The sequence below is a fragment of the Scyliorhinus canicula genome, chromosome 15 (assembly GCF_902713615.1).
Source record: "Scyliorhinus canicula chromosome 15, sScyCan1.1, whole genome shotgun sequence".
Lineage (NCBI taxonomy): Eukaryota > Metazoa > Chordata > Chondrichthyes > Carcharhiniformes > Scyliorhinidae > Scyliorhinus > Scyliorhinus canicula.
The window spans coordinates 43,280,480-43,307,869 of record NC_052160.1 but is presented as its reverse complement, the minus strand read 5'-3'; the positions used below and the strand labels follow the sequence as shown (position 1 = coordinate 43,307,869).

Genomic DNA, 27,390 nt, shown 5'->3' with positions numbered 1-27,390 from the left:
GAGATAGATTTAAGGAACAGGCACTACATGAAACCAAGACAAAATATTACAATTTTTTCAAAATCTCCCTTACTACCTCAACTACCTGTACAGCATTTCTCAATAAGCAGAGCTTATTTTCTCCTTGTTCATCTCCCTAAGATTAAGTAAACCAAGAGACTCCTCGGCAATGTAAATTGCATGCAGCGTGCTGGTTCAGAGAGCTGAATGCCCTTTTCTTATTCTGTCTGTATCTGCTAGATGTTAATAAGGATCTCTTTAGCCTTCCTTAAAGTGTTGTCCTGTCATTGTGATGCAAGTGATTAAGACGCAGATTCTGACAGCAAAGACTGTTCAAAAGAGGAGATAGTATTCATCAACAATGATACCATCCACAGCCAACAGAACTCCTCATTAATGTTCCACTCAGCCACTGAGAGTAATGCAGCCAAGTGACCTTCATGGAAGGAGGTCCCCAGAGTTTTTCATTCATTTCATGGCGATATTCTACTGCTTTCCTTTTGCTTACATCCATTTGTGTGCAAAAGAATTTCAAGCAAATCAATTGAAATGCAGAAGATGGATTAAGGAGAAATGCGTATAGCAGTAGAGGCACTGGTTCTAGGAGATAACCTGTCTCCGCTCCAGAAATGATGCAATCTGTTGCAGCTTATTGCCGCAGGGATAGCAGTATAATCAGATGAATGGCAATACTGCAGGAAAATTAAACTTTGTGAAATATTCAATTTCTAATTTAAAAATAGCAGGAAACGTAATCATGTTTGCTCAATTCCTAAATTCTAACCAGAACTTATACAGGTACTGCAAATACATTAAAAAACATGATTACCCAGATGATAGGCATCAGCTGTGGCTCAGAGACAGTATTCTGGCTTCTATGTTAGATGATTGTGGATTCAAATCCTGCTCCAGAAATCTGAAGCATGTAATCTAGGCAGATGCTCCTATACATTACTGAGGGAATATTGCACTGTCACAAATTCCAGGCTGTCTGCCTGCTCAAGTGGATATAAAAGATCCCATTGCCTGATTTCAAAGAAGGATAGAGGAGTTCATAGAATTTACAATGCAGAAGGAGGCCATTCGGCCCATCAAGTCTGCACCGGCTCTTGGAAAGAGCACCCTACCCAAGGTCAACACCTCCACCCTATCCCCATAACCCCACCCAACACTAAGGGCAATTTTGGACACTAAGGGCAAGTTATCATGGCCAATCCACCTAACCTGCACATCTTTGGACTGTGGGAGGAAACTGGAGCACCCGGAGGAAACCCACGCACACACGGGGAGGATGTGCAGACCCCGCACAGACAGTGACCTAGGCTGGAATCGAACCTGGGACTCTGGAGCTGTGAAGCAATTGTGCTATCCACAATACTACCGTTCTTCCTGGTATCTTGGAAAATGCTTATTAATCACCAAAATAATTTCAAAGCTGATACAAAGGTAAAATACTGCATATGCTAAAGATGTAAAATAAAAGCTGGAATTACTCAGCAGGTCTGGCAGCATCCGTGGAAAGAGCATCAAAGGAGAATGGACCAGAAACATTAACTCTGTTTTTCTATCCACAGGTACTCCAGATCTGCTGAGTATTTCCAGCATTTTATCTCATTGAAACTAATGATCTGGTATTTAAAATATTATTACTTTCAGAATTTTGCTGTCCGCAAAATGGTTCCATATATCTATTATAAGATTGACTATACTTCGGAAGTACTTAATTGGCTTTAAGGCACTATGGGTTATAACAGATGCTATAGACACGTGAAAATCGCTTATTGTCACAAGTAGGCTTCAAATGAAGTTACTGTGAAAAGCCCCTAGTCGCCACATTCTGGCGCCTGTTCGGGGAGGCTGGTACGGGAATTGAACCGTGCTGCTGGCCTGCCTTGGTCTGCTTTCAAAGCCAGCAATTTAGCCCTGTGCTAAACCAGCCCCTGTAAACCCCCAGTAAATCTTTTCTTCAATTAACAAACACAGCAATGACAAGCATAAACAAACATTGCACATATTTTGTATCTCACTAGTCACAAGTTACCAATTTTGTCTTCCTATAGTACAGCAGTGCACAACACTCTTTACTTGATAGTTCAAATTCTATCACACCAGCTGGGAAATTTAAATTCTGTTAATTAAATAAATCTGAAATAAAAAGCTAGGATCAGTAGTGGTAACTGTGGAACTACCAGATTGTTGTATAAATCTATCTGCTTCACTAATATCGTGAAAGAAAGGAAATCCTTACTGGATCTGGCAAGTGTGTGTGACTCTAGACCTGCAGCAACAGGGTGGATCCTTACCTGACATCACCTAACAAGCTACTACGTTGTATAAAGCCATTATGAAAAAGAATAAAACCTGACAGATCACTCGGCATGGATTTAGATATTGGAGTCAGGTACAGCAAAGGCACACATTCCCCAGCTCAGTAAAATCCTCTTCAATACCAGGAGTCTGTATACCAACATTTGAAGGATTTTCCCCATGCACTGGTCAATCAAAACCTGGCATCATCACACTCACCGAATCATATCTTTCAGTCAAAGTCCCAAACTCCTCCATCACCATCGCTTTGTATGTCCTGTGTGACCTGCTGGACAGACTCACCAGAGGTTATGCCAAACTGATTTACAGTTGGGTGAGAATGGCCCTGGGAGTCCGCAACCTTAGCTCTAGACCCCATGAAGTCTTACAGCATCATGCCAAACATGGGCAAGGAAACATCTGGTCGGTTACCATTAGCCACCTACTCAACCCCACACACTCTACCTGCTCAGTTGATTAATCAATACTCCTCCATGTGGAATAATCTTTAATATTGTCACAAGTAGGCTTACATTAACACTGCAATGAAGTTACTGTGAAAATCCCCTAGTCACCACATTCCATTGCCTGTTCGGGTACACTGAGGGAGAATTCAGAATATACAATTGACCTAATATCACGTCTTTCGGGACTTGAGGGAGGAAACTGGAGCGCCCGGAACAAACCCACGCAGACACGGGGAGAACATGCAGACTCCGCACAGACAGTGACCCAAGCCGGGAATCGAACCTGGGACCCTGACGCTGTGAAGCAACAGTGGCAAAAGTGCTAACCACTGTGCTACCGTGCCACCCACTGCCATCATGCTGCCCATAAATGGTAGGGAAGAGCACCATATGGTCCTCTGGCAGATCTGGCAGCACAAAACTAGACATTTATGAGGGGCTGTATTCAATCAGCAGCAGCAGAATTGTATTCAATCACAATCTGTAACCTCATAGCCTGGCATATCCTTCAGTCTATCACCCTACCAGGCAAGGGACCTGGTTCAATGAAAATCGTTGAAAAGCATTCAAAGAACAGCACCCATTGTACATCAAAATGAAGTGTCAAACTTCTGAAGATACAGCACAGACTTGCATGCATGTTAAACAGTGGAAGCATCATGCTGCAGACAAAGCCAATGATCTCAAACCCATTGAATCAGGTCAAAGCTTTGCAGTTTTGCTACATCCAGTGGCGGACAATTGAACAGTAATGGGAGGAGGGCCTCATAAACAACCCCATCCTCAATGAGTGAAGATTGCACAAATATCCCATTTTCACCCATCTTCCACCAGAAGTGGATGAATCATTGTGACCTCTTCCCGAGGTCCCCACAATCACAGATATCAGTTGTCAACTAAAATCATGTGATAGTAAGAAATGGCGCAGCACATTGGTTACAGTAAACATCCAACAACATCCCAGATGTAATGCTGGTAAATTGTTCTCCAGAGCTAACCAAATGTCTCGCCATGTTTTCCCAGTATGGCCACAACACTAAATCTACCCAACCAATGAACCAAAGTATTCAATTGCCCAAGTGTGTCATATTCACAAAAAGCAGGAAAAATCCTATCCAGCAAATTACTATCAGCCTACTCTCTATCATCAGCAAAGTGTATAAAGCAGTGCTTACCCACCAATAGCCTGCTCATTGATGTTCAGTTTGGATACTGCCAGAACAATGTGCATCCAAATCCCATCACAGCCTTGATCCAATCATGGACAAAAGAGCTGAATTCTAGAGATGAGGAGAGGCTGACTGCTCTCGACATCAAGACACATTTCTTTTCTAATTAAGGTGCAATTTAGCACCCTGGACTTGTTCAATTTCTCAGGGGAGGGGGTCAGCAATAACCCCCTGCTTCTTAGCGGGTTATGGTTTGGAAGACCCTCTGTCCCAACCGCTGTCTTCGGGCACCTCTGCCCCCATCCCGGACCTGTTTCCGGAGTTATTTTCGGGGCCTTCCAGTGACCAGGCGACAGGGGCGGAGCAGGCATCTGCAATGCCACCTTCCACTGGCCCGGGACCCCGGGAGGAGCCTGGAGGAGATCCCGCCTGTCGATGATCCCGGCGGCGGGATCAAGGCAGCCCCTGGGTTGGTTGGTGGGCCCGTGTCGCCCGCCGCACTCAGTGTGATGGAGGATTCAGGCCCGGAGGGCGACTGTCCGAAGCTGTCAGCCACTCAGTGTTGGGAGCGCAGTGTGCACATGAGGCGCTCTGTGGTGGGGTGCAGGGCTCACCCGTGCCTGACACTGTGTCGCCCCTCACCCCCTCTGGGGGACTCCCAGTATCTGGCACGTCCTAATTGAAGGTTCTTTTATTTTTATGCCTCCGTAGATGGTTCAGGCAGTGCCCAATTGGGCCCCCCCCCTCCATCAACACCCCAACTGCCTCCCTCCCCACCATCCTCCTTTCCCCCTCTCTCCCCACCATCCCCCTTTCTTTCTCTTCTGTTGGTACAGAGGCGAGGGTATCTGGTCTTTCCAGCGCAAAGTTCAGTGCTTGTATTATTTGTTTTTTGTAGAAAAGTGTTGTGAACTGTTTTAATAATCAGAGTATTCACCCCCCCCTCCCTTTCCGTACATTGGTACGAAAGGGAGGGTACCCTGTTTCTCCAACACTAAATTATTGTTTGTATCGTTTGGCCTTGTATATATTTTTTACTGTTTTAATAAAAAGATATGGCCAATCCACCTACCCTGCACATCTTTGGGTTGTGGGGGTGAAACCTACGCAAACACGGGGAGAATGTGCAAACTCCACACGGACAGTGACCCAGGGCCGGAACGAACCCGGGTCCTCGGTGCCATGAGAGAGCAGTGCTAACCACTGCGCCACCGTGCCGTCCTTTTCAAGACAGCATTTGTCCAAGTGAGACATTAGTGGCCCTAGTAAAATTGAAGTCAATGAGAATCAGAGATAAAGTCTCCACTGTCTTGAACAAAGGGAAATGGTTGTGGTATCTGGCAACCAATCATCTCAGCCCCAGGATATCGCTGCAGGACTTCCTCAGGGTAGTGTCCTAGTCCCAATCATCTTCAGCTGGGCAGCACGGTAGCACAATGGTGAGCACTGTTGCTTCACAGGTCCAGGGTTCCAGGTTCGATTCCCAGCTTGGGTCACTGTCTATGCGGAGTCTGCATGTTCTCCCCGTGACTGCGTGGGTTTCCTCCGAGTGTTCCGGTTTCCTCCCATAGTCCAAAGATGTGCAGGTTAGATAGATTGGCCATGCTAAATTGCCCTTAGTGTCCAAAAATGTTAAGTGGGGTTATTGGGATGGGGTGGAGGTGTGGGCTCGATCAGGGTGCTCTTTCCAAGGGCTGGTGCAGACTCGATGGGCTGAATGGCCTCCTTCTGCACTGTAAAATTCTATGAATTTAATTCTATTCTAAGTTCAACACCATCCAGGGCAAAGCAACCCGCTTGACTATCACCCCATTCACCTTCAAGCACAAATTGATTTTTATTGAAACCATTTATCCGGTGGGATTCGAGCCAGCAATCCCAGAACTTTCCTTGAGCTTTTCTGGTTTACCATTTCAGTGACCTAGTCCACGAGGCCCCAGGAGTAATGAATCAAGGCTCCTTCAGCAACACCTTCCAAACCTGAGACCTCAACCACCTAGAAGAACAGGGGCAGCAGCTGCAGTAGACCACCAGTTCCTGCAGCTTCTCCTCCAAGCCACACACCATCATTACTTGGAAATATCTAACCATTCCTTCAATGTTGTCGGTTCAGAACTCCCCAGCTACACCGGATGGACTGCAGCCACTCACCATCGCCTTCAGGAGCACAATTCGGAATGGGCAAGGATGAACTTTTTCTGGGGGATTTTACCTCTTCCCTTTGGAAGTCACTGCTGGGGTTGCGAGCGTGCTTTTAAACTCTCTTCACCGAAGGGGGTTAATCCATGTATTTTCAATTGGTTAGTACTCTATTAAAGCTGTAAGCAAAGTTACAGCACTGATTCCTGATACTCCCAAAACTAACCTGACTTTACAAACATTAAATAACGTTTTATTACAATCTGGAGCAAGTCACTTTCCGAATTGAGTAGGTCTGGGTTTGGAATCGAGCTGAATTTGCTCTTTATCAAAAGGACATTTTTCGAGGGAATCCCACCATCTGCTCCAAATATAACTTGATGATGAGAAGAGGCGAGGGTTTGAACAGGGGCGGAGACTGGGTTTGGGGGAAGGGAGAGATTTCCCGTCTGACTGATCCCTGAATCCTGGAGTTTAAACACTTTCCCCCTGGATGAGGTGGATTTTGGTTTTAAAGGGTGTTTCCTGCCTGTTGTGTGGAGTTTATTTCTGGTGATGTGGGAGATCCTCCCACCCCTCCCCCCGCTTTACTGGGCAGAGAGGGAAGGAGAGAGAGAGGGAGGGAAGGGGGAGTGAGAGATGGAGGGGGGGGGGGAGGGAGAGGGAGGAGGAGGGAGAGAGTGTGGGCGGGAGAGAGGGAGGGGGAAGGAGAGAGGGGAAGGGAGAGATGGAAGGGGAGGGAAGAGAGGGAGGAGAGAGAGTGGGAGGGGGAAAGGGAGGGAGAGAGGGGAGGGGGAAAGGGAGGGAGAGAGGGGAGGGAGAGGGAAGGAGGGAGAGAGGGAGGGAGAAGGAGGGGGAAGGGGTGGGAGGAGGGACGGGGTGGGAGGGAAGGAGGGAGAGACGGAAGGAGGGAGAAGGGAGGGAGGGGGTGGGAGGAAGGACGGGGTGGGAGGGAGAGACAGAAGGAGAGAGAAGGAGGGGGAAGAGAGGGAAGGGGTGGGAGGGAAGGAGGGAGAGACGGAAGGAGGGAGGGAGAAGGAGGGGGAAGAGAGGGAAGGGGTGGGAGGAGGGATGGGGTGGGAGGGAAGGAGGGAGAGACGGAAGGAGGGAGGGAGGGATGGGAGGAAGGACGGGGTGGGAGGGAAGGAGGGAGACACGGAGGGAGGGAGAAGGGAGGGACGGGGTGGGAGGGAAGGAGGGAGAGACGGAAGGAGGGAGGGGTGGGAGGAGGGACGGAAGGAGGGAGAGAGGGAAGGAGAAGGAGGAGAGGCAGCCCCAGAGGCTGGGCGGGGATCCTGCTGTGCCCCGCACTGGGAGCTGAGGATGAAGCGGCTGTGACCGGGGAGGGAGGGAGGGACATAGTGACGAGAAAAGGCTGACAGTTCCCTCCCTCACTCCTACAGGAGCGGCTGATGTACGGGACTGGGACCGGGAGCTGAGGCGATGCAGACGGAGTTAGGGAGCTGGGGGTGGGGTGTGTGTGTGTGAGGGTGTGTGGGGTGGGTGGGGGGATGCCCCAGGCTCCGGCACCATGATGGGGGTGTGTGACCGCGGGATGCAGATGTTGCTGACCACAGTGGGAGCTTTCGCCGCCTTCAGCCTGATGACCATCGCGGTTGGCACCGACTATTGGCTCTACTCCCGGGGAATGTGCCGGAGCAAATCCAGCAGCGACAACGACACAGTGAGGAAAAACGAGGAGGTGATGACCCACTCCGGACTCTGGAGGACTTGTTGTCTGGAAGGTATTTGCCCAGAATGTCCCTGCTCCCAAATCCCAGTCCCCGCTCCCAAATCCCAGCTAATTCTCCCAAATCCCTGACCCCGCTCCCCCCTCTCCCAAATCCCTGTCCCCGCTCCCAAATCCCAGCCCCCGCTCCCAAATCCCAGTCCCCACTCCCAAATCCCTGACCCCGCTCCCCCTCTCCCAAATCCCTGTCCCCGCTCCCAAATCCCAGCCCCCGCTCCCAAATCCCTGACCCCGCTACCAAATCCCAGCCCCCGCTCCCAAATCCCTGACGCCGCTCCCTAATCCCAGCCCCCGCACCCAAATCCCAGCCCCCTCTCCCAAATCCCAGTACCCGCTCCCAAATCCTGACCCCGCTCCCCCTCTCCCAAATCCCTGTCCCCGCTCCCAAATCCCAGCCCCCGCTCCCAAATCCCTGACCCCGCTCCCAAATCCCAGTCCCCGCTCCCAAATCCCTGACCCCGCTCCCAAATCCCAGTCCCCGCTCCCAAATCCCAGCACCCTCTCCCAAATCCCTGACCCCGCTCCCAAATCCCAGTCCCCAATCCCAAATCCCAGTCCCCGCTCCCAAATCCCTGACCCCGCTCCCAAATCCCAGTCTCCGCTCCCAAATCCCTGACCCCGCTCCAAAATCCCAGTACCCGCTCCCAAATCCCAGCCCCCACTCCCAAATCCCTGACCCCGCTCCCAAATCCCAGTCCCCGCTCCCAAATCCCAGTCCCCGCTCCCAAATCCCTGACCCCGCTCCCCACTCTCCCAAATCCCTGTCCCCACACCCAAATCCCTGACCCCGCTCCCCCCTCCCCCCTCTCCCAAATCCCTGTCCCCACTCCCAAATCCGTCCCCTTCTCCCAAATCCCTGACCCCGCTCCCCCTCTCCCAAATCCCCGTCCCCGCTCCCAAATCCCTGTCCCCCTCTCCCAAATCCCTGTCACCGCTCCCCCCTCTCCCAAATCCCTGTCCCCGCTCCCAAATCCCTGTCCCCTCTCCCAAATCCCTGACCCCGCTCCCTCCTCTCCCAAATCCCTGTTGCCGCTCCCAAATCACTGACCCTGCTCCCCCCTCTCCCAAATTCCTGTCCCATTCCCCCCCCCCCCCCACCCCTCCCCCACCTCCCTTTATCACATTCCCACCTCCCCATTCCCGGGATCTCTGCCCCGGTCTCTCACACAATCCCCATCCGAATCCTCTCAAATCCCATTCCCACCCGGTCCCCTCCCGGTTTCCCAGCCCAGGAGAGGCCGGGCTGCGTTCCGGGCGGCTCCATCTCTCCGCCCAACTGTTACACAGTCACATCCCGAGCAGCCGGCAGCTCCCGGGAACCAGCACCGAGCTCCCGGGAACCAGCACCGAGCTCCCGGGAACCAGCACCGAACCCCCCCGGGGGACCAGCACCTAGCCCCTGGGAACCAGCACCGAGCCCCCGAGGGGCAGCACCGAGCTCCCGGGAACCAGCACCGAGCCCCGGGAACCAGCACCGAACCCCCCGGGGGACCAGCACCGAGCCCCAGGGAACCAGCACCGAGCCCCCGAGGGGCAGCACCGAGCTCCCGGGAACCAGCACCGAACCCCCGGGAACCAGCACCGAGCTCCCGGGAACCAGCACCGAACCCCCGGGATCCAGCACCGAGCTCCCGGGGGTCCAGCATCGAACCCCCGGGGGACCAGCACCGAGCCCCCGAGGGGCAGCACCGAGCTCCCGGGAACCAGCACCGAGCTCCCGGGAACCAGCACCGAACCCCCGGGATCCAGCACCGAGCTCCCGGGAACCAGCACCGAGCTCCCGGGAACCAGCACCGAGCCCCCGGGAACCAGCACCGAGCCACCGGGGACCAGCACCGAGTTCCCGGGGACCAGCACCGAGCCCCCGGGACAGCACACAGCCCCGGGGACAGCACCAAGCCCTGCGGACAGCACCCAGCCCCGCGGACAGCACCCAGACCCGGGGACAGCACCGAGCTCCCAGGGACAGCACCCAGCCCCAGGACAGCACCCAGCCCCGGGACAGCACCCAGCCCCGGGGACAGCACCAAGCCCTGCGGACTGCACCCAGCCCTGCGGACAGTACCCAGACCCGGGGACAGCACCGAGCTCCCGGGGACAGCACCCAGCCCCAGGACAGCACCCAGCCATGGGACCGCTCCCAGCCCTGGGACAGCACCCAGGCCCGGGGACAGCACCCAGCCCCGGGACAGCACCCAGCCCCGAGACAGCACCCAGCCCCGGGGACAGCACCCAGCCCCGGGGACAGCACCCAGCACCCCCCTACCCCCAGGACAGCACCCCCCCCCCACAGGACAGCACCCAGCCCCGGGAACAGCACCCAGCCCCAGGACAGCACCAAGCTCATAGATTCATAGCATTTACAGTGCAGAAGGAGGCCATTTAGCCCATAGCTCCCGGAAAGAGCACCCTACCCAAGGTCAACACCTCCACCCTATCCCCATAACCCAGTAACCCCACCCAACACTCACCCAGCCCCGGGGACAGCACCCAGCCCTGCGGACAGCACCGAGCTCCAGGGGACAGCACCCAGCCCCAGGACAGCACCCAGCCCAGGGACAGCACCCAGCCCCGGGAGAGCACCCAGCCCCGGGACAGCACCCAGCCCCGGGACAGCACCCAGCCCCGGGACAGCACCCAGCCCCGGGGACAGCACCCAGCCCCAGCGACCTCTCCCAGCCCCGGGACAGCACCCAGCCCCAGCGACCTCTCCCAGCCCCGGGGACAGGCACCCTGCCCGGGGAGAGCACCCTGTCCCGGGGACAGCCCCCAGCCCCGGGGACAGGCACCCTGCCCCGGGGACAGCACCCAGCCCCGGGACAGCACCCAGCCCCGGGGACAGCACCCAGCCCTGCGGACAGCACCGAGCTCCCGGGGACAGCACCCAGCCCCGGGGCCTCTCCCAGCCCCGCGGACAGCACCAAGCCCCGGGACAGCACCGAGCCCCGGGACAGCACTCAGCCCCGGGACAGCACCCAGCCCCGGGGACAGCACCCAGCCCTGCGGACAGCACCGAGCTCCCGGGGACAGCACCCAGCCCCAGGACAGCACCCAGCCCAGGGACAGCACCCAGCCCCGGGACAGCACCCAGCCCCGGGACAGCACCCAGCCCCGGGACAGCACCCAGCCCCGGGGACAGCACCCAGCCCCGGGACAGCACCCAGCCCCGGGACAGCACCCAGCCCCGGGACAGCACCCAGCCCCGAGACAGCCCGCAGCCCCGGGACAGCACCCAGCCCCCAGGGACAGCACCCAGCCCTTCGGACAGCACCCAGCCCCGGGACAGCACCCAGCCCTGAGACAGCCCCCAGCCCCGGCACAGCACGCAGCCCCCGGGGACAGCACCCAGCACCCCCCACAGGACAGCACCCAGCCCCCGGGGACAGCACCCAGCACCCCCCACAGGACAGCACCGAGCTCCCGGGGACAGCACCAAGCCCCGGGACAGCACCCAGCCCCGGGACAGCACTCAGCCCCGGGACAGCACCCAGCCCCGGGGACAGCACCCAGCCCTGCGGACAGCACCCAGCACGCGGACAGCACCAAGCCCGGGACAGCACCCAGCCCCGGGACAGCACTCAGCCCCGGGACAAGCACCCAGCCCCGGGGACAGCACCCAGCCCTGGGACAGCACCGAGCTCCCGGGGACAGCACCCCAGCCCAGGTCAGCACCCAGCCCAGGGACAGCACCCAGCCCGGGACAGCACCCCAGCCCCGGGACAGCACCCAGCCCCGGGGACAGCACCCAGCCCCGGGACAGCCCGCAGCCCCAGGACAGCACCCAGCCCCCAGGGACAGCACCCAGCCCCGGGACAGCACTCAGCCCCGGGGACAGCACCCAGCCCCGGGGACAGCACCCAGCCCTGCGGACAGCACCGAGCCGCCGGGGACAGCACCCAGCACCCCAGGACATCACCCAGCCCAGGGACAGCACCCAGCCCCCCGGGACAGCACCCAGCCCCGGGACAGCACCCAGCCCCCGGGACAGCACCCAGCCACGGGACAGCACCCAGCCCCGGGACAGCACCAAGCCCCGGGACAGCACCCAGCCCTGGGACAGCCCGCAGCCCCGGGACAGCATCCAGCCCCCGGGACAGCACCCAGCCCCGGGACAGCACCCAGCCCCGGGACAGCACCCAGCCCCCGGGACAGCACCCAGCTCCCAGGGGACAGCACCCAGCCCCGGGACAGCACCCAGCCCCGGGACAGCACCCAGGCCCGGGACAGCACCCAGCCCCGAGACAGCCCGCAGCCCCGGACAGCACCCAGCCCCCAGGGACAGCACCCAGCCCTTCGGACAGCACCCAGCCCCGGGACAGCACCCAGCCCTGAGACAGCCCCCAGCCCCGGCACAGCACGCAGCCCCCGGGGACAGCACCCAGCACCCCCCACAGGACAGCACCCAGCCCCGGGGACAGCACCCAGCACCCCCCACAGGACAGCACCGAGCTCCCGGGAACAGCACCCAGCCCCGGGACAGCACCCAGCCCCGGGACAGCACCCAGCCTCGGGGCCAGCACCCAGCACCCCCCCCCCCCCACCCCCGGGACAGCACCCAGCCCGGGGACAGCACCCAGCCCCGCGGACAGCACCCAGCACCCCCCTACCCCCGGGACAGCACCCAGCCCCCCCCCCCCCCCCACAGGACAGCACCCAGCCCCAGGACAGCACCAAGCTCATAGATTCATAGCATTTACAGTGCAGAAGGAGGCCATTTAGCCAATCGAGTCCGGTCCGGCTCCCGGAAAGAGCACCCTACCCAAGGTCAACACCTCCACCCTGTCCCCATAACCCAGTAACCCCACCCAACACTAAGGGCAATTTTGGACACTAAGGGCAATTTATCATGGCCAGTCCACCTAATCTGCACATCTTTGGACTGTGGGAGGAAACCGGAGCACCCGGAGGAAACCCACGCACACGCGGGGCGGATGTGCAGACTCCGCATAGACAGTGAGCTAATCCGGAATCGAACCTGGGACCCTGGAGCTGCGAAGCAATTGTGCTATCCACAATGCTACCGTGCTGCCCAGGGACAGCACCCCCCCCCCCCCGGGACAGCACCCAGCACCGGGACAGCCCCCAGCCCCCGGGCCTATCCCAGCCCCGGCGACCTCTCCCAGCCCCGGGACAGCACCCAGCACCGGGACAGCACCCAGGCCCCGGGCCTTTCCCAGCCCCAGCGACCTCTCCCAGCCTCGGGACAGCACCCAGCCCCGGGACAGCACCCAGCCCCAGCGACCTCTCCCAGCCCCGGGACAGCACCCAGCCCCGGGACAGAACCCAGCCCCAGCGACCTCTCCCAGCCCTGAGACAGCCCCCAGCCCCGGCACAGCACGCAGCCCCCGGGGACAGCACCCAGCACCCCCCACAGGACAGCACCCAGCCCCCGGGGACAGCACCCAGCACCTCCCACAGGACAGCACCGAGCTCCCGGGGACAGCACCCAGCCCCGGGGCCTCTCCCAGCCCCGGGACAGCACCCAGCCCTGCGGACAGCACCCAGCCCCGGGGACAGCACCCAGCCCCGGGGCCTCTCCCAGCCCCGGGACAGCACCCAACCTCGGGGACAGCACCCAGCACCGCCCCCCCCCCACCCCCGGGACAGCACCCAGCCCAGGGACAGCACCCAGCCCCGCGGACAGCACCGAGCTCCCGGGACAGCACCCAGGCCCCGGGACAGCACCCAGCACCCGGGGACAGCACCCAGCCCCGAGACAGCCCCAGCCCCGAGACAGCAGCCAGCACCCCCCACAGGACAGCACCCAGCCCCAGGGCCTCTCCCAGCCCTGCGGACAGCACCCAGCCCCGAGACAGCCCCCAGCCCCGGGACAGCACCCAGCCCCGGGACAGCACCCAGCACCCTCCACAGGACAGCACTCAGCCCCAGGGCCTCTCCCAGCCCCGGGACAGCACCCAGCACCCCCCACAGGACAGCACCCAGCCCCAGGGCCTCTCCCAGCCCTGCGGACAGCACCGAGCTCCCGGGGACAGGACCCAGCCCCGGGGCCTCTCCCAGCCCCGGGACAGCACCCAGCCTCGTGGACAGCACCCAACCCCAGGGACAGTACCCAGCCCCGGTGCCTCTCCCAGCCCCGGGACAGCACCCAGCCTCGTGGACAGCACCCAACCCCAGGGACAGCACCCAGCCCCGGGACAGCACCCAGCCTCGTGGACAGCACCCAACCCCGGGGACAGCACCCAGCCCCGGTGCCTCTCCCAGCCCCGGGGACAGCACCCAGCCCCGGGGACAGCACCCAGCCCCGGGGACAGCACCCAGCACCACCCCCCACCCCCGGGACAGCACCCAGCCCCACGGGGACCGCACCCAGCCCCGGGGACAGCACCCAGCCCCAGGACAGCACCCAGCCCCGGGGACAGCACCCAGCCCCGGGGACAGCACCCAGCCCCAGGACAGCACCCAGCCCCGGGGACAGCACCCAGCCCCGGGGACAGCACCCAGCCCCGGGGACAGCACCCAGCCCCCTGGGACCAGCACCGAGCCCCGGGACAGCACCCAGCCCCGGGACAGCACCCAGCCCCGGGACAGCACCCAGCCCCCGGGGACCAGCACCCAGCCCCGGGACAGCACCCAGCCCCCGGGGACCAGCACCGAGCCCCGGGACAGCACCCAGCCCCCGGGGACCAGCACCGAGCCCCGGGACAGCACCCAGCCCCCGGGGACTAGCACCGAGCCCCGGGACAGCACCCAGCCCCCGGGGACCAGCACCGAGCCCCGGGACAGCACCCAGCCCCCGGGGACCAGCACCGAGCTCTCGGGGACAGCACCCAGCCCCCGGGGGCCGCACCCAGCCCCGGGGCCGGCACCCAGCTCCCGGGGACAGCACCCAGCTCCCGGGGACAGCACCCAGCCCCCGGGGGCCGCACCCAGCCCCGGGGGCCGCACCCAGCCCCGGGGCCGGCACCCAGCTCCCGGGGACAGCACCCAGCCCCCGGGGGCCGCACCCAGCCCCGGGGCCGGCACCCAGCTCCCGGGGACAGCACCCAGCTCCCGGGGACAGCACCCAGCTCCCGGGGACAGCACCCAGCCCCGGGGCCGGCACCCAGCTCCCGGGGACAGCACCCAGCCCCCGGGGGCCGCACCCAGCCCCGGGGCCGGCACCCAGCTCCCGGGGACAGCACCCAGCCCCCAGGGGCCGCACCCAGCCTCGGGGCCGGCACCCATCCTCCTGGAGAGCGTGCCCAGCTGGGAATAGAGAGAGAGACAGAGGGCAGAGAGGGAGCCAGTGGTGAGAATTACTGAGACGGTATTAAAGCTGTTAAGTCCCCCGCCCCCACCACATTGTCTAATAGTGGGATCAAAGGTCATTCTTCAATTTAAATGGCAGTATTATAACTTCATCGTTTCAGTGTTAAGAACAAAATTGAAGATAAAATCCTGATGCCATTGTGTGCAGAAAAATCGTGTGAGCCACATACATACCCCATTAAAGCAGGATAAATATCCCCTTGATAAGAGGAAACTGGGTATTTATCCTGAGGATTTCACATATTATAATGGAGCGTTTTATTCTGCTGCAACAGACACAAAACAAGTCTGTCAAAGCTTTTAACCCACAAACCCAAAGCCAGGAATTCTATTTGAACACAGCTAGCAAGCCCCACACAGCCTGCAAATAAACCAACATGTTCCTCCCTACATACATTGTGGGTGGTATATAGTGTGGGTTATCCTAGCTGTAGCTGAGGCTCCAGTTGCTCTGGTTACACTGGCTGTAGTTAAAGGGCCAGTTGCTCTGGTTACTCTGACTGCAGCTGAGGGGCCAGTTGCTCTGGTTACACTGGCTGTAGCTGAGGGGCCAGTTGCTCTGGTTACTTTGACTGCAGCTGAGGGGCCAGTTGCTCTGGTTACACTGGCTGTAGCTGAGGTGCCGGTTGCTCTGGTTACACTGGCTGTAGCTGAGGTGCCGGTTGCTCTGGTTACTCTGACTGTAGCTGAGGGGCCAGTTGCTCTGGTTACACTGGCTGTAGCTGAGGTGTTGGTTGCCTGGTCACTCTGGCTGTAGCTGAGGGGCCAGTTGCTCTGGGTACACTGGCTGTAGCTGAGGTGCCAGTTGCCCTGGTCACTCAGGCTGTAGCTGAGGGGCCAGTTGCTCTGGGTACACTGGCTGTAGCTGAGGTGCCGGATGCCTGGTTACTCTGACTGTAGCTGAGGGGCCAGTTGCTCTGGTTACACTGGCTGTAGCTGAGGTGCCGGATGCCTGGTTACTCTGACTGCAGCTGAGGGGCCAGTTGCTCTGGTTACTCTGACTACAGCTGAGGGGCCAGTTGCTCTGGTTACACTGGCTGTAGCTGAGGGGCCAGTTGCTCTGGGTACACTGGCTGTAGCTGAGGGGCCAGTTGCTCTGGTTACACTGGCTGTAGCTGAGGGGCCAGTTGCTCTGGTTACTCTGACTGTAGCTGAGGTGCCAGTTGCCCTGGTTAATCAGGCTGTAGCTGAGGGGCCAGTTGCTCTGGTTACACTGGCTGTAGCTGAGGGGCCAGTTGCTCTGGTTACACTGGCTGTAGCTGAGGTGCCGGTTGCCTGGTTACTCTGACTGTAGCTGAGGGGCCAGTTGCTCTGGTTACACTGGCTGCAGCTGAGGGGCCAGTTGCTCTGGTTACACTGGCTGTAGCTGAGGGGCCAGTTGCTCTGGTTACACTGGCTGTAGCTGAGGTGCCGGTTGCCTGGTTACTCTGACTGTAGCTGAGGGGCCAGTTGCTCTGGTTACACTGGCTGTAGCTGAGGGGCCAGTTGCTCTGGTTACACTGGCTGTAGCTGAGGGGCCAGTTGCTCTGGTTACACTGGCTATAGCTGAGGGGCCAGTTGCTCTGGGTACACTGGCTGTAGCTGAGGTGCCGGTTGCCTGGTTACACTGGCTGTAGCTGAGGTGCCGGATGCCTGGTTACTCTGACTGTAGCTGAGGGGCCAGTTGCTCTGGTTACCCTGGCTGTAGCTGAGGGGCCAGTTGCTCTGGTTACACTGGCTGTAGCTGAGGGGCCAGTTGCTCTGGTTACACTGGCTGTAGCTGAGGGGCAGTTGACCAACTACCCTGGCTGTATTTGAAGTGTCAGCTGTCTGTACCCTGGCTGTGGCTGAGGCGCAAGTTCCTAGTTACTCAGGTGTAGCTGAGGCACAAGTTGCTCTGGTTACCCTGGCTGTAGCTGAGACACAAGTTGCTCTGGTTACCCTGGCTGTAGCTGAGATACCATTTGCTCTGGTTACCCTGGCTGTAGCTGAGGTACCATTTGCTCTGGTTACTCTGACTGTAGCTAAGGCTCCAGCTGCCCTGGTTACCCTAGCTGTAGCTGAGGCTCCAGCTGCCCTGGTTATTCTGACTGTAGCTGAGGCTCCAGTTGTCCTGGTTATTCTGACTGTAGCTGGTGCTCCAGTTGCCCTGGTTATTCTGACTGTAGCTGATGCTCCAGTTGCCCTGGTTATTCTGACTGTAGCTGATGCTCCAGTTGCCCTGGTTATTAGCTGATGCTCCAGTGCCTGTTATGCTGATGCTCCAGTTGCCCTGGTTATTCTGACTGTAGCTGAGGCACCAGTTGCCCTGGTTATTCTGACTGTAGCTGAGGCACCAGTTGCCCTGGTTATTCTGACTGTAGCTGATGCTCCAGTTGCCCTGGTTATTCTGACTGTAGCTGAGGCTCCAGTTGCCCTGGTTATTCTGACTGTAGCTGAGGCTCCAGTTGCCCTGGTTATTCTGACTGTAGCTGAGGCTCCAGTTGCCCTGGCCACTCTGACTCTAACTGAGGCACCAGTTGCCCTGGCCACTCTGACTCTAACTGAGGTACCAGTGCCTGGTTGCCCTGGCTGTAGCTGAGGTGCCAGTTGCCCTGGTTAAATTCCTCAGTCCATGTTATTGCTCCTGGAATCTCCCACTCACCGCAGTTCTATGATCTTTGTGACTTTCTTGGTAAATAAAAAACTTGCAAAGCACAAGAGATTTTGTCACTGTTTAAGGTCAGGATGCAGCATACAGAACAAAACAGGTTCAGTGGTTTAATATGATGATAGAGGAAGTAAGCAATACACAGGGGAACAACCAGTTTGTCATCAGAGAGGTTACATTTAAAAGGATTCTCACCTTTAAGAAAAAGATATTTGGCAAGTTTTTTTTTCAGCCTATGCTTTTGTGAAGTAAATCATCTTGAAATGTGTCACTTGAACATGAAGTTGCTGTGAGAAACATGATAGAATGTTTCTCTTCCCTTTTAAAATAACATGTTTTTTATTAAATGGATTTTCGTGAAAAAAAAGCGACCTTCAGTAAAAAAGGCAATGTTACACTGACCTGTGAAAGCTACCTTCAGCCAACCCTGAGATAAAAAAGACTTACACTGCCTTTCACCATCTCAAAACATCCCAAAGCAAATTAACTAGGCAGGAAATGCAGAAGCCAATTTACACGCAGAAAACTCCCACAAACACAGGTTATGAAAATAACCAGTTAATCTGTTTTCATCATAGACTTCGAGAATCGAGGCCATTTCGTTCACATGGTTATTTCCTATTCTATTTTTCATGTCGCGTTGCTCCTCAGGGACAACATCCAAAAATACGGTGTCTGTATCCACATGTAAACCAATAACATCCAGCTCTCTCTCACCACAATCTCTCTCAACTCTTCCCCACTCTCTCTGAACTGTCAGTTTGTCCGACATGCTACTGAATGAACAGAAATGTTTTCCAATTAAATATTGGGAAGACTGTAACCTGTTGGGCTGGATGCTCCGTCGGCGGGATCCTTTGCCTCGTCGGCAGCGCACTCACGCCCGCGGATTTCCCGACGACATGGGCCTGCCCACAATGTGAAATCCCACTGGCCGGCGGCCGGGACGGGGCATCCTGCTGCCAGCAGGGGGCGCGCCGCACCAGAAAACGGGTGCGGCGGGATGGAGAATCTCACTCGTTCTTTGCTGTCTCCACAATCCCCTTTTCCCTCGCCTCCAACTCTGTCCTTCACCCTGGGAACTGCCCGAGGCTAAACCAGACTGTTTGCAACATCGGTGTCATATTTGAACCAGAGCTCAGCTCCCTGGCACATCATCACTGAGGTCATTTATCTCCGCCCGCATGACATTGCCCAATTCTGTCCCTGCCTCACCTGCTGATGAAACCCACATAAATGCTTATTACCTGTATTCTTGACAATTCTAAACTAATTCCTGTCCTGTTCACCCAACATACCGACCATTCCCCCCAATCCATCCAAACCCCATGCTCACTGTCTTACATTGGCTTCCACTTAAGCATTGTCTCAATATTAAAATTCTCGCCTTTTTTTATAATCTCTCGTGGCCCTACCCAGCCCCATCTCTGTCATCTCCTCCAGCTCTAAAACTCTCCGAGGTATCTGCGTTCTTCCAATTCTGGCCTCTTGAATATCACCAGTGTTAACTGCTCCATCATTGGTGGACGGGAGTTCAGCTGCCAAAGCCCCAATTCCTGGAATTCTTTCCCTCTTAGCTCTCTACTTTAAATGCTCCTATAATCTGCCTCCTTTATCTGCTTTTATATCTCCTTATGTGGCGCAGTGTTAACTTTTGTTTTCCAATAATCCTGTGAACTGCTATGGGACATTTTACTATGTTAAAGATGCTGTATAAATGCAGGTTGTTGTTGTTTGTGAATATGTATGAGCTCTTTTGGGCTGCAATCTAGTGGTCTCACTTTGTCCTGTTACCCCATATTCCTGCAAATGTTTCTCTGTCAAGCATTTAGCTTTTTGAAAGCAACAATATAATTTGCATCCTCTACCCTATCAGGCAGTGCATTAAAAATCCTAATTGCTCATTGGGTAAAATATTTTTCTTCGTGTCACTTCTGATTCTTTTATCACTCACCTTACATCTGTATTCCCTGGTTTTCAACTCTTCAGCAACTGCAATAAGTTTCACTTTATTTACGCTATCTGAAATCTTCATGGTTTTAAACACCTACCAAATCCCTTCTCAGCTTTCTCCATTCCCAGGAGAACAACCTCAGCTTCTCAAGTCTATCCACGTAAATGTAATCCTTAATCTCTGGATCCATTCCTGTAAATCTCTCTGCACCTTCTCCAAAATCCTCACATCCTTTCTAAAGCATGATGCTCAGAATTGGACACAGCACTCCAACTGGGGCCAAACTAGTGTGCTACATTGGTTGAGTATCATTTCCTGGTTAGTTGTTGGATAAGGGACATATCTTGGCCAGGACCCTGGGGAGGACCTCTCTGCTTTGGTTTCAATAGTGTATATCGGATCTTCTTCTGTCACTCACCTGAAAGGGCAGATGGGGCCTCAGTTCAATGCCTCATCTGGTGACATCTCCGATAGTGCTGTGCTCCCTGACTGCTGCAATGGGTGTGTCAGCCTTGCTTTTGTGCTCAAGTCTCTGGAGTGGGACTTGAACTCCTGACCTTCTGAGTAAGAGGTGAGAATGCTACCCACTGAAACATAACTGACACCTGAAGTCTGATGTTTCTGGATGAGTGTTTCCAGAAACAAGTCAGTGTCGTTTGAGTCAAAATGCAGCTTCCCCTCAGGCTACTTCCCAAGGCCAGCACTTGTAGCAGCCCTTTGTCTAATGGGCAGTGGGGATCTTATTAGTCGCCATATTATTCCGGTCCTGCTGGGCAGAGGAAAGACAGCATTCTGAGCCTGGATACTAATTAAAACACAATTTCAATCCCCAAGCTCCCTCATCAATACATTAACAGATCTGTCAAAATGTTACCTGTGTGCTCAGCTGAATCAAAGGGCAGACGGGGTGTGATAGGACATTGAAGCAGTTAGATTCAAGGGACACTTGAATGCATTTCTGGAGAGAGAAGGGACTGAGAGATCAAATAAGTGAGTCGTTTGGGCCAATCTCTGAAAAAACGACAGACGTGTTAGAATTATTGACCTTTTCCGAAAGCAATAGAAACATTGGTGAAGTTGTTGAGAAAACGTGCTCCAAGTTTGACAAATGGAACAACGTTGTTCCATTTTGCACCTGCAGAATATATCAAGGATCCCAAGGATGGAATTTTAGTGTGCAACCCATTTCTCAAACTCAACCATAGCCTCTCAAATTCATCACCGCATGCAAGGAAGGGTCTGATCTTTGCACTTTCAACCCGATCACTTCAGTAGCTTTGGCAGTAACTGAAGAGTAAGGGTTATCTTCAAGGACTCTGTCTTCAGCCTTTTGCTGAAGTGCTGTTGAGATGTTCTACACCAGCCCTTGATCTGATTGAGCAGCAGGATGGGCACAAGTAGCTGAATGGCCTTCTCCTGTCTGTATGTTCTTGTTCGCACCATGTCCTCCTGGGAATCCTGGTTACTTTGTTGCTATATAAGGTAACTGCTTGGTAAGACATTAGTAAAGATACCCAAGTGCCTTGAGGGATATTAAGAGTCTACTTTATGAGGCCACAAAGCGAACACAGAAGCATTTTATGGATCCCTGGGATGTGAGTTTTATCGGTTAGGTGAAATGTTAATGTCACAATCTCCGGCAACCATAGGCCGCTCTTTTCCTTTGAGAGCTGACCGGTGGTGGTTTAACCTGATGGTCACAGCACCTCAGACGAGGGGCAAGGTTGAGAAGGCGGGGCCTTCATGAATATCCCCAGCCGGTACTGGGAATTGAACCCATGCTGTTGGCGTCACTCCGCAACACAGACCTGCCATCCAGCCATGTGAGCTAACCAACCCCCACTACTGGTGAGGAGAGAACCAGAAAAACTGTCTTTTTTAACATCAAGCTTTATACATTAAGAGGGGATCTGACAGAAGTGCTGAAAATTATGACACATTTCCACTGGTTAGTGAGTCTGTGATTTGAAAGAATACATAATTATTTTAAAGTAATTTACGGTCACTATTAAAATGACAGAATAGAATACAATTATGCAGAATGTAGAGCACCGAAACAGGTTGTTCCAAATAGTCTATGTCACTGTTTATGCTCCGCGTGCACCCTTACCTCCCCTTTTGTCCAATCCTATCAGTATAACCTTTGATTCCATTTTATTCTGTGTGCACTTATCTAGCTTGCCTTTAAATTTATCTATGCTATTCACCTCAATGCACCTGTGGTAGCGAGTTCCACATACTCGCCACTATCTGGACAAAGATAGTTCTTTGTGGATTTAATTCTCTGTGGACTATCTTACATTTATGGTCCCTGCCTCTGATCTAAGTCACAAGTGGAAACATCTGCTCTATATCTAAATGAAGAATGGAAGTAGCGAGAAGATCCTCAACACAGAAGCAGGTCCCAAGATACAGAAAAAGGAATGGGTCAGCATGGTAGTACAAGTGGCTAGCACTGTAGCTTCACAGCGCCAGGGTCCCAGGTTCAATTCCCGGCTGGGTCACTGTCTGTGCGGAGTCTGCACGTTCTCCCCGTGTCTGCATGGGTTTCCTCCCACAGTCCAAAGACGTGCAGGTTAGGTGGATTGGCCATGATAAATTGCCCTTAGTGTCCAAAAAGGTTAGGAGGGGTTATTGGGTTACGGGAATGGGGGGCTTATGTGGGTCGGTGCAGACTCGATGGGCTGAATGGCCTCCTTCTGCACTGTATGTTCTATTGCCCTCCTTGTCTAGGACCCTTCCACACACATGCCAACAGCTCCAAACCCTCCATCAAGCCCACGACCCAGCATCTCAATATGTCCTGTGTTCCCGAGGATAAAGTGGTCCATTATCGTGGGGAGCACTAGCAGACGGGAGGGATCCCAGTTATTCAGGTCCACAGCCCTAGGGCACTGCAATTCGCGGGGGAGGTTGAGGAGAGGGAAGTGACATGGATGCCATCGATTGCCCCCTGGACCTGGGGCACGCAAACAATGGTGGCAAATACTGCTGCTCGGGCATCCTGGTAGGCCTGGATGCATAGGGCATCCGTAACAGTGCAGATGCACCTGTGTCTGGACAACTGCAAGAGCCTGGTCAAACCCTGGAATAAGCCCGAGGCATAAAAGTTCAGGCCGACTGTCACCTTGGCAGCCACTGGGAGTGGGCATCCTCCACCATACCCCATGGTGCCAGGTACGCCACCATCTGACACAGGTGGAGCATTGTCTCCCTACTGAGCTGGAGTCGACAGTGGCACACCCAGTCCGGCAGCTCCTCGAAGGACAGACACCGACAGTATGCACGCGGCCTGATGCAGCGTCTCTTGCATTCCACCTGCTCGGCCTGATAGATGACCGGCACTTGAGCCACAAAAGTCCCTGCTTTTCTTGGTAAGACTCCTCTTGTACAGGGTCCTCCCTGGGTTGTCCCTGTCTTTGGTTCACAGAAGAACCCAGTTAAAATGAGACACAGCACTGATGACAGAATGAATTACCGACAAAACACAAGAGATGATCGTTTTATAAAGACCAGTGAAGTCATTGCAGAATTATTGGCCCTGTATCCGCCATGACAGCAGCGTCCAGGTATATAGCGAGCATAGTTGTATACAGTCCAAAATCCATGGCCCCTGCTGGGGGGGATGAGGGAGAGACAGAGAAAGTCAGCAAGATGAGGATTCCTTGGCCATCCAATGGCACCAGGTTACATGGTTACCCTGAGCTGTCCTGCTGTGCCACCCTCACCATGTGTCCCCCCCCTCCTAAACCCTTCGAGACCAGGTAGTCCACACTGCCTCCCCCAGCCCATTGGTGACTGGCACCCTGCCTGTGATGTGAGGGCCTCTATCCTCACCACCCACCCCGCCAACTATGTTAACGGCAGCTGCCGCACAGAGGCTCTGTGGCCCCTATCCTGTGTCTCCCGTTGGGTCTACTGTGGGTCTTCTCACTGGGTATGCCTTGTATTCTCCTGCCAGAAGGGTAGAATATGGCTGTGTGCTGGAGACGTCCATACTGTGCAGTCATCCATCTCCATGCTAAGAGGTTATTGTTTGGGCAGGTCCTACAGATGGGGGTGAGTGAGGGATGTGAGAGTTGCTGGTAACTTAGCTTCAGTGTTATGTGAAGCCTGGGTTTAACATACAGGTTGCGACAGGGAGCTGGTCAGGGTTCCTGACCAGGGGCGGGATGGATAGGATCAGGGGCGTGGTGGACAGGCAGGGCTTGGAGACATCTCGTGATCCTCAGGAGTGGGCTGGTTGATAGTGTCACTGGTGAAGCTGTTACTGAGAGGGGCGATGTGCCAGGGAGGGTTCCAGCGTGGCAGTGCATGTGTCCATGTTTTGGGGTGAGCTTTGCTGATCCCTTGTGTTGGGGACCGTTTCTAATGCATGCAGTGAGTAATGCCAAACACCTGGTGGGCCGGCAATTGAACATGGCCACGCTCATCCCCTTGATTATACTTTTGGGATGTGGAGGTGACCAGCTGGGCTGGGTGGGTTGCTACATGACCAGTTGCCCTCAGAGCATTTCCAGGATCCTGTGAACACCCAGCAGTGTGAACAGCCAGAAGCCTGTACGTTGCAGCTAGGGAGTGGGTTTAAATTAATGCATAGCAGCAATGGGGGTCTCAGCCAGGCCACCACGGTCTCAAGGGGGACACCCCGAGTCCACACACGTCCAACAAAGTCATTTCCTGCTACTCCCAGGGGTACTGGCACACACCCCCAGCAGGTCTGTCAATTTACAAAGTTAACTAAACTTTTTTCTCCCTCAGCGGCCATGGCCCCTGGTCAGCTCTTGGAAATACTTGCCCCAAACCACGCCCGCGTGACGTGACTCCCAGGGTGCTGATCCCGTTTTTACCCTGACGCACCATTCTCCACTTGATCGGGAAACCCGCTTCCGGTGGCAGCGAATCCACCACATAGTGTGAACAAGTTGTGTAAGGTTGGGTCAAAATTGGATCCATGTGAACGATGTCAATTCTAATTGCGGCTGAATTTATAAAGCATGCATTCTCCTTATCTGATCTTTTAAAATATATTCAATTTATTAGAAACTTTAGTGTCAGAAATATACTTTGTTGATAAAAATACAGCCAGAGTCTCTGCCATGGTAGTAATAATATTTACTAAATGTTATTGCAATTGTCAGTAAAAGAAGATCGATGCATCCTCATTTACAGACCCATGCCATGCTGGAACTTTGAATCCTGTCCCTGGTGAGAGACACTGGGCAGGATTCTCTGTTTCTGAGACTAAGTGTTGTCGCCAAAATTCATGGACTTTTACGACAGAAAAGCCGGTGCCACACCTGTACTGATTCTGCTACTGTTGAGGGGCTAGCACCGGTGCTGTGTGGAACACAATCGATTCCAATGAAAAACAGTGCGGGATTCACCGGGTCCATGATTGACACAAGGGAGGCTGACGAGATGCAGCCGCATATACAGATGACAATCCCCACACACACTCCTCCCAAGCAACAAGGTGGCACTGGTTGTGCTAGAGCGCATCCATACAGCTGATGGGTTGGCTGGGGCCAAAGGATACCTATACGACCCATGGCACTAAATTCAAAGTGGGCTGTTAGCGGTGTGCGCAGTTGCATGGCTGCCTTGCCGGCTGCGGCAATAGTTTTTAAAAAAATAATTTTTATTCAAATTTTTCAACAACAAATTTTCTCCCAACAATAAAGTAAACAAGGTGTAGAAATAAACAGAAAGGACCCACCCCCCAATACAAAACAATAAATTAATAACAATACAAAAAAGAAGAAAATAGCAAACATACCATCGCAAAAACAAACCCCCTTGACAGCCCCCTAACCCAACCCCCCTGCACTCCTCTCCTCCCCCACCCCCGGATTGCTGCTGAGATTGACCCCCCTCTAACCCTCTGCCAGGAAATAGAGAAAGGGCTGCCACCACCAGAAGAACCCTTGTACCGACCCCCTCAGGGCAAACTTGACCTTCTCCAGCCTGATGAACCCGGCCATTTCATTAATCCAGGCATCTGGGCTCGGGGGCTTCGCGTCCCTCCACTGTAAGAGAACCTTATGCCGGGCTACTAGAGACGCAAAGGCCAGGGTACCGGCCTCTCTCGCCTCCTGCACTCCCGGCTCCGATGCTACCCCAAAGATCGCGAGCCCCCAGCCGGGCTCCACCCTGAAACCGACCACCTTGGACATAGTCCCCGCCACCCCCTTCGAAAACCCCTCCAACGCCGGACACGCCCAGAACATGTGGGTGTGGTTTGCTGCGGCAATAGTGTTCCCTGCCCATCCACCCCGATCCCACAGCCCACCTCCTGGCCACCTCCCACTACTCCATCCGGCCCAGGGCAGCGGCACAACTGTCAGCAAACTATGACAATGTTGGACACCTTCCGTACCCCCCCCCTTCCGTACCCCCCTTCCGTACCCCCCCCTTCCGTACCCCCCCCTTCCGTACCCCCCCCTTCCGTACCCCCCCTTCCGTACCCCCCCTTCCGTACCCCCCCCTTCCGTACCCCCCCCCCCTTCCGTACCCCCCCTTCCGTACCCCCCTTCCGTACCCCCCCCTTCCGTACCCCCCCCTTCCGTACCCCCCTTCCGTACCCCCCCCTTCCGTACCCCCCCCCTTCCGTACCCCCCCCCTTCCGTACCCCCTCTCTCTCACTCAGCAGCCATGATGCCGGTTTCACCATTTTTGAAAGCAAAAGTGAACCACGCCATCGGGAACCCGGAGAATCGCAGAGACCCCGGAGAATACCGGGTCGGGACCCCTAATGATATCCAAATATCCGTTCTGAAACGCATTGACGCCGCTGTCAAGGTGCTGGAGCATTGCGATTTGCAGGCAAACCGCCACCTGCCACAATTCCGGCGTCGGAACCAATTCTCCACCCAATCGCCTTTCCCAATTTCGGCGTCGGCTAACGGGGAATGCCGCCCACTGTAATTACTCCCCAGTATCTCTTCCAATTTGTGCATTACTATAGTTCAAATCAGATGGTAACTGGGCAATCTCCCTATTAGATAGCCCAACTCATTCTGCTTCACCCAATCCCTCACTGACCTACTCTCAACAATGGATGTGTGTTGTACACAGTGAAGGACCAGCACCAGTTCAATTCAATTAGCAGCACACTCCTAAATTGGCCTTGCTCTCTTTTAGATCGTCTGGGGCAGTGTTTTCAAACTATTTTTCCAGGGACCCATTTTTACCAAGCGGCCGTCCTTCGGCCCCACACCGGCCAAACGTCACGACCCACACCGGCCAAACGTCACGACCCACACCGGCCAAACGTCACGACCCACACCGGCCAGACTTCACGGCCCATCATTTTTGCTTACTTTTAATGGGACAGGTGAGCCTGTTTGGTCCTCATGATCCCATTTGCTTTGTCATTCAATGTTACATTTCTGCTAAGGACTTCAGCTGATGATTTAAGTTCTCACTGCAACGTTTGAAAAAAATCAAGAGGTTTGTCCTCGAACTTGCCATGCTTAGTCTTCAAATGCCTTTGAGGTTTTGAGCGTTTTAATCTTTCATTTGCCATACCTCCCTGCATATAACACACATGGGTTTTGCAACGTGATTTGATTTGGCACAATTAATAAAGCCATACCTCAAGAAATTATCTTTATACTGCTTTGTTCCTGGTTTCAGCTTTTTCTTAATGGATTGTTGATCAGAGGCCCTGGAGCTCACACCAAAACTACCTTGTCCTGCATTTG

General features: G+C 55.3%; 1 protein-coding gene across 1 annotated transcript in view; it reads left to right on the top strand.

The window, feature by feature from the left end:
* Positions 1–7,571: 7,571 nt before the first annotated feature.
* Positions 7,572–27,390, top strand: part of LOC119978813 (voltage-dependent calcium channel gamma-3 subunit-like) — an 84,971-nt gene continuing 65,152 nt past the window's right edge. Inside the window, exon 1 of the mRNA XM_038820690.1 lies at positions 7,572–7,827. Within this exon, the coding sequence (XP_038676618.1) occupies positions 7,614–7,827 (214 nt within the window). The 5' untranslated portion in view covers positions 7,572–7,613. The remainder of the gene's footprint in view (positions 7,828–27,390) is intronic.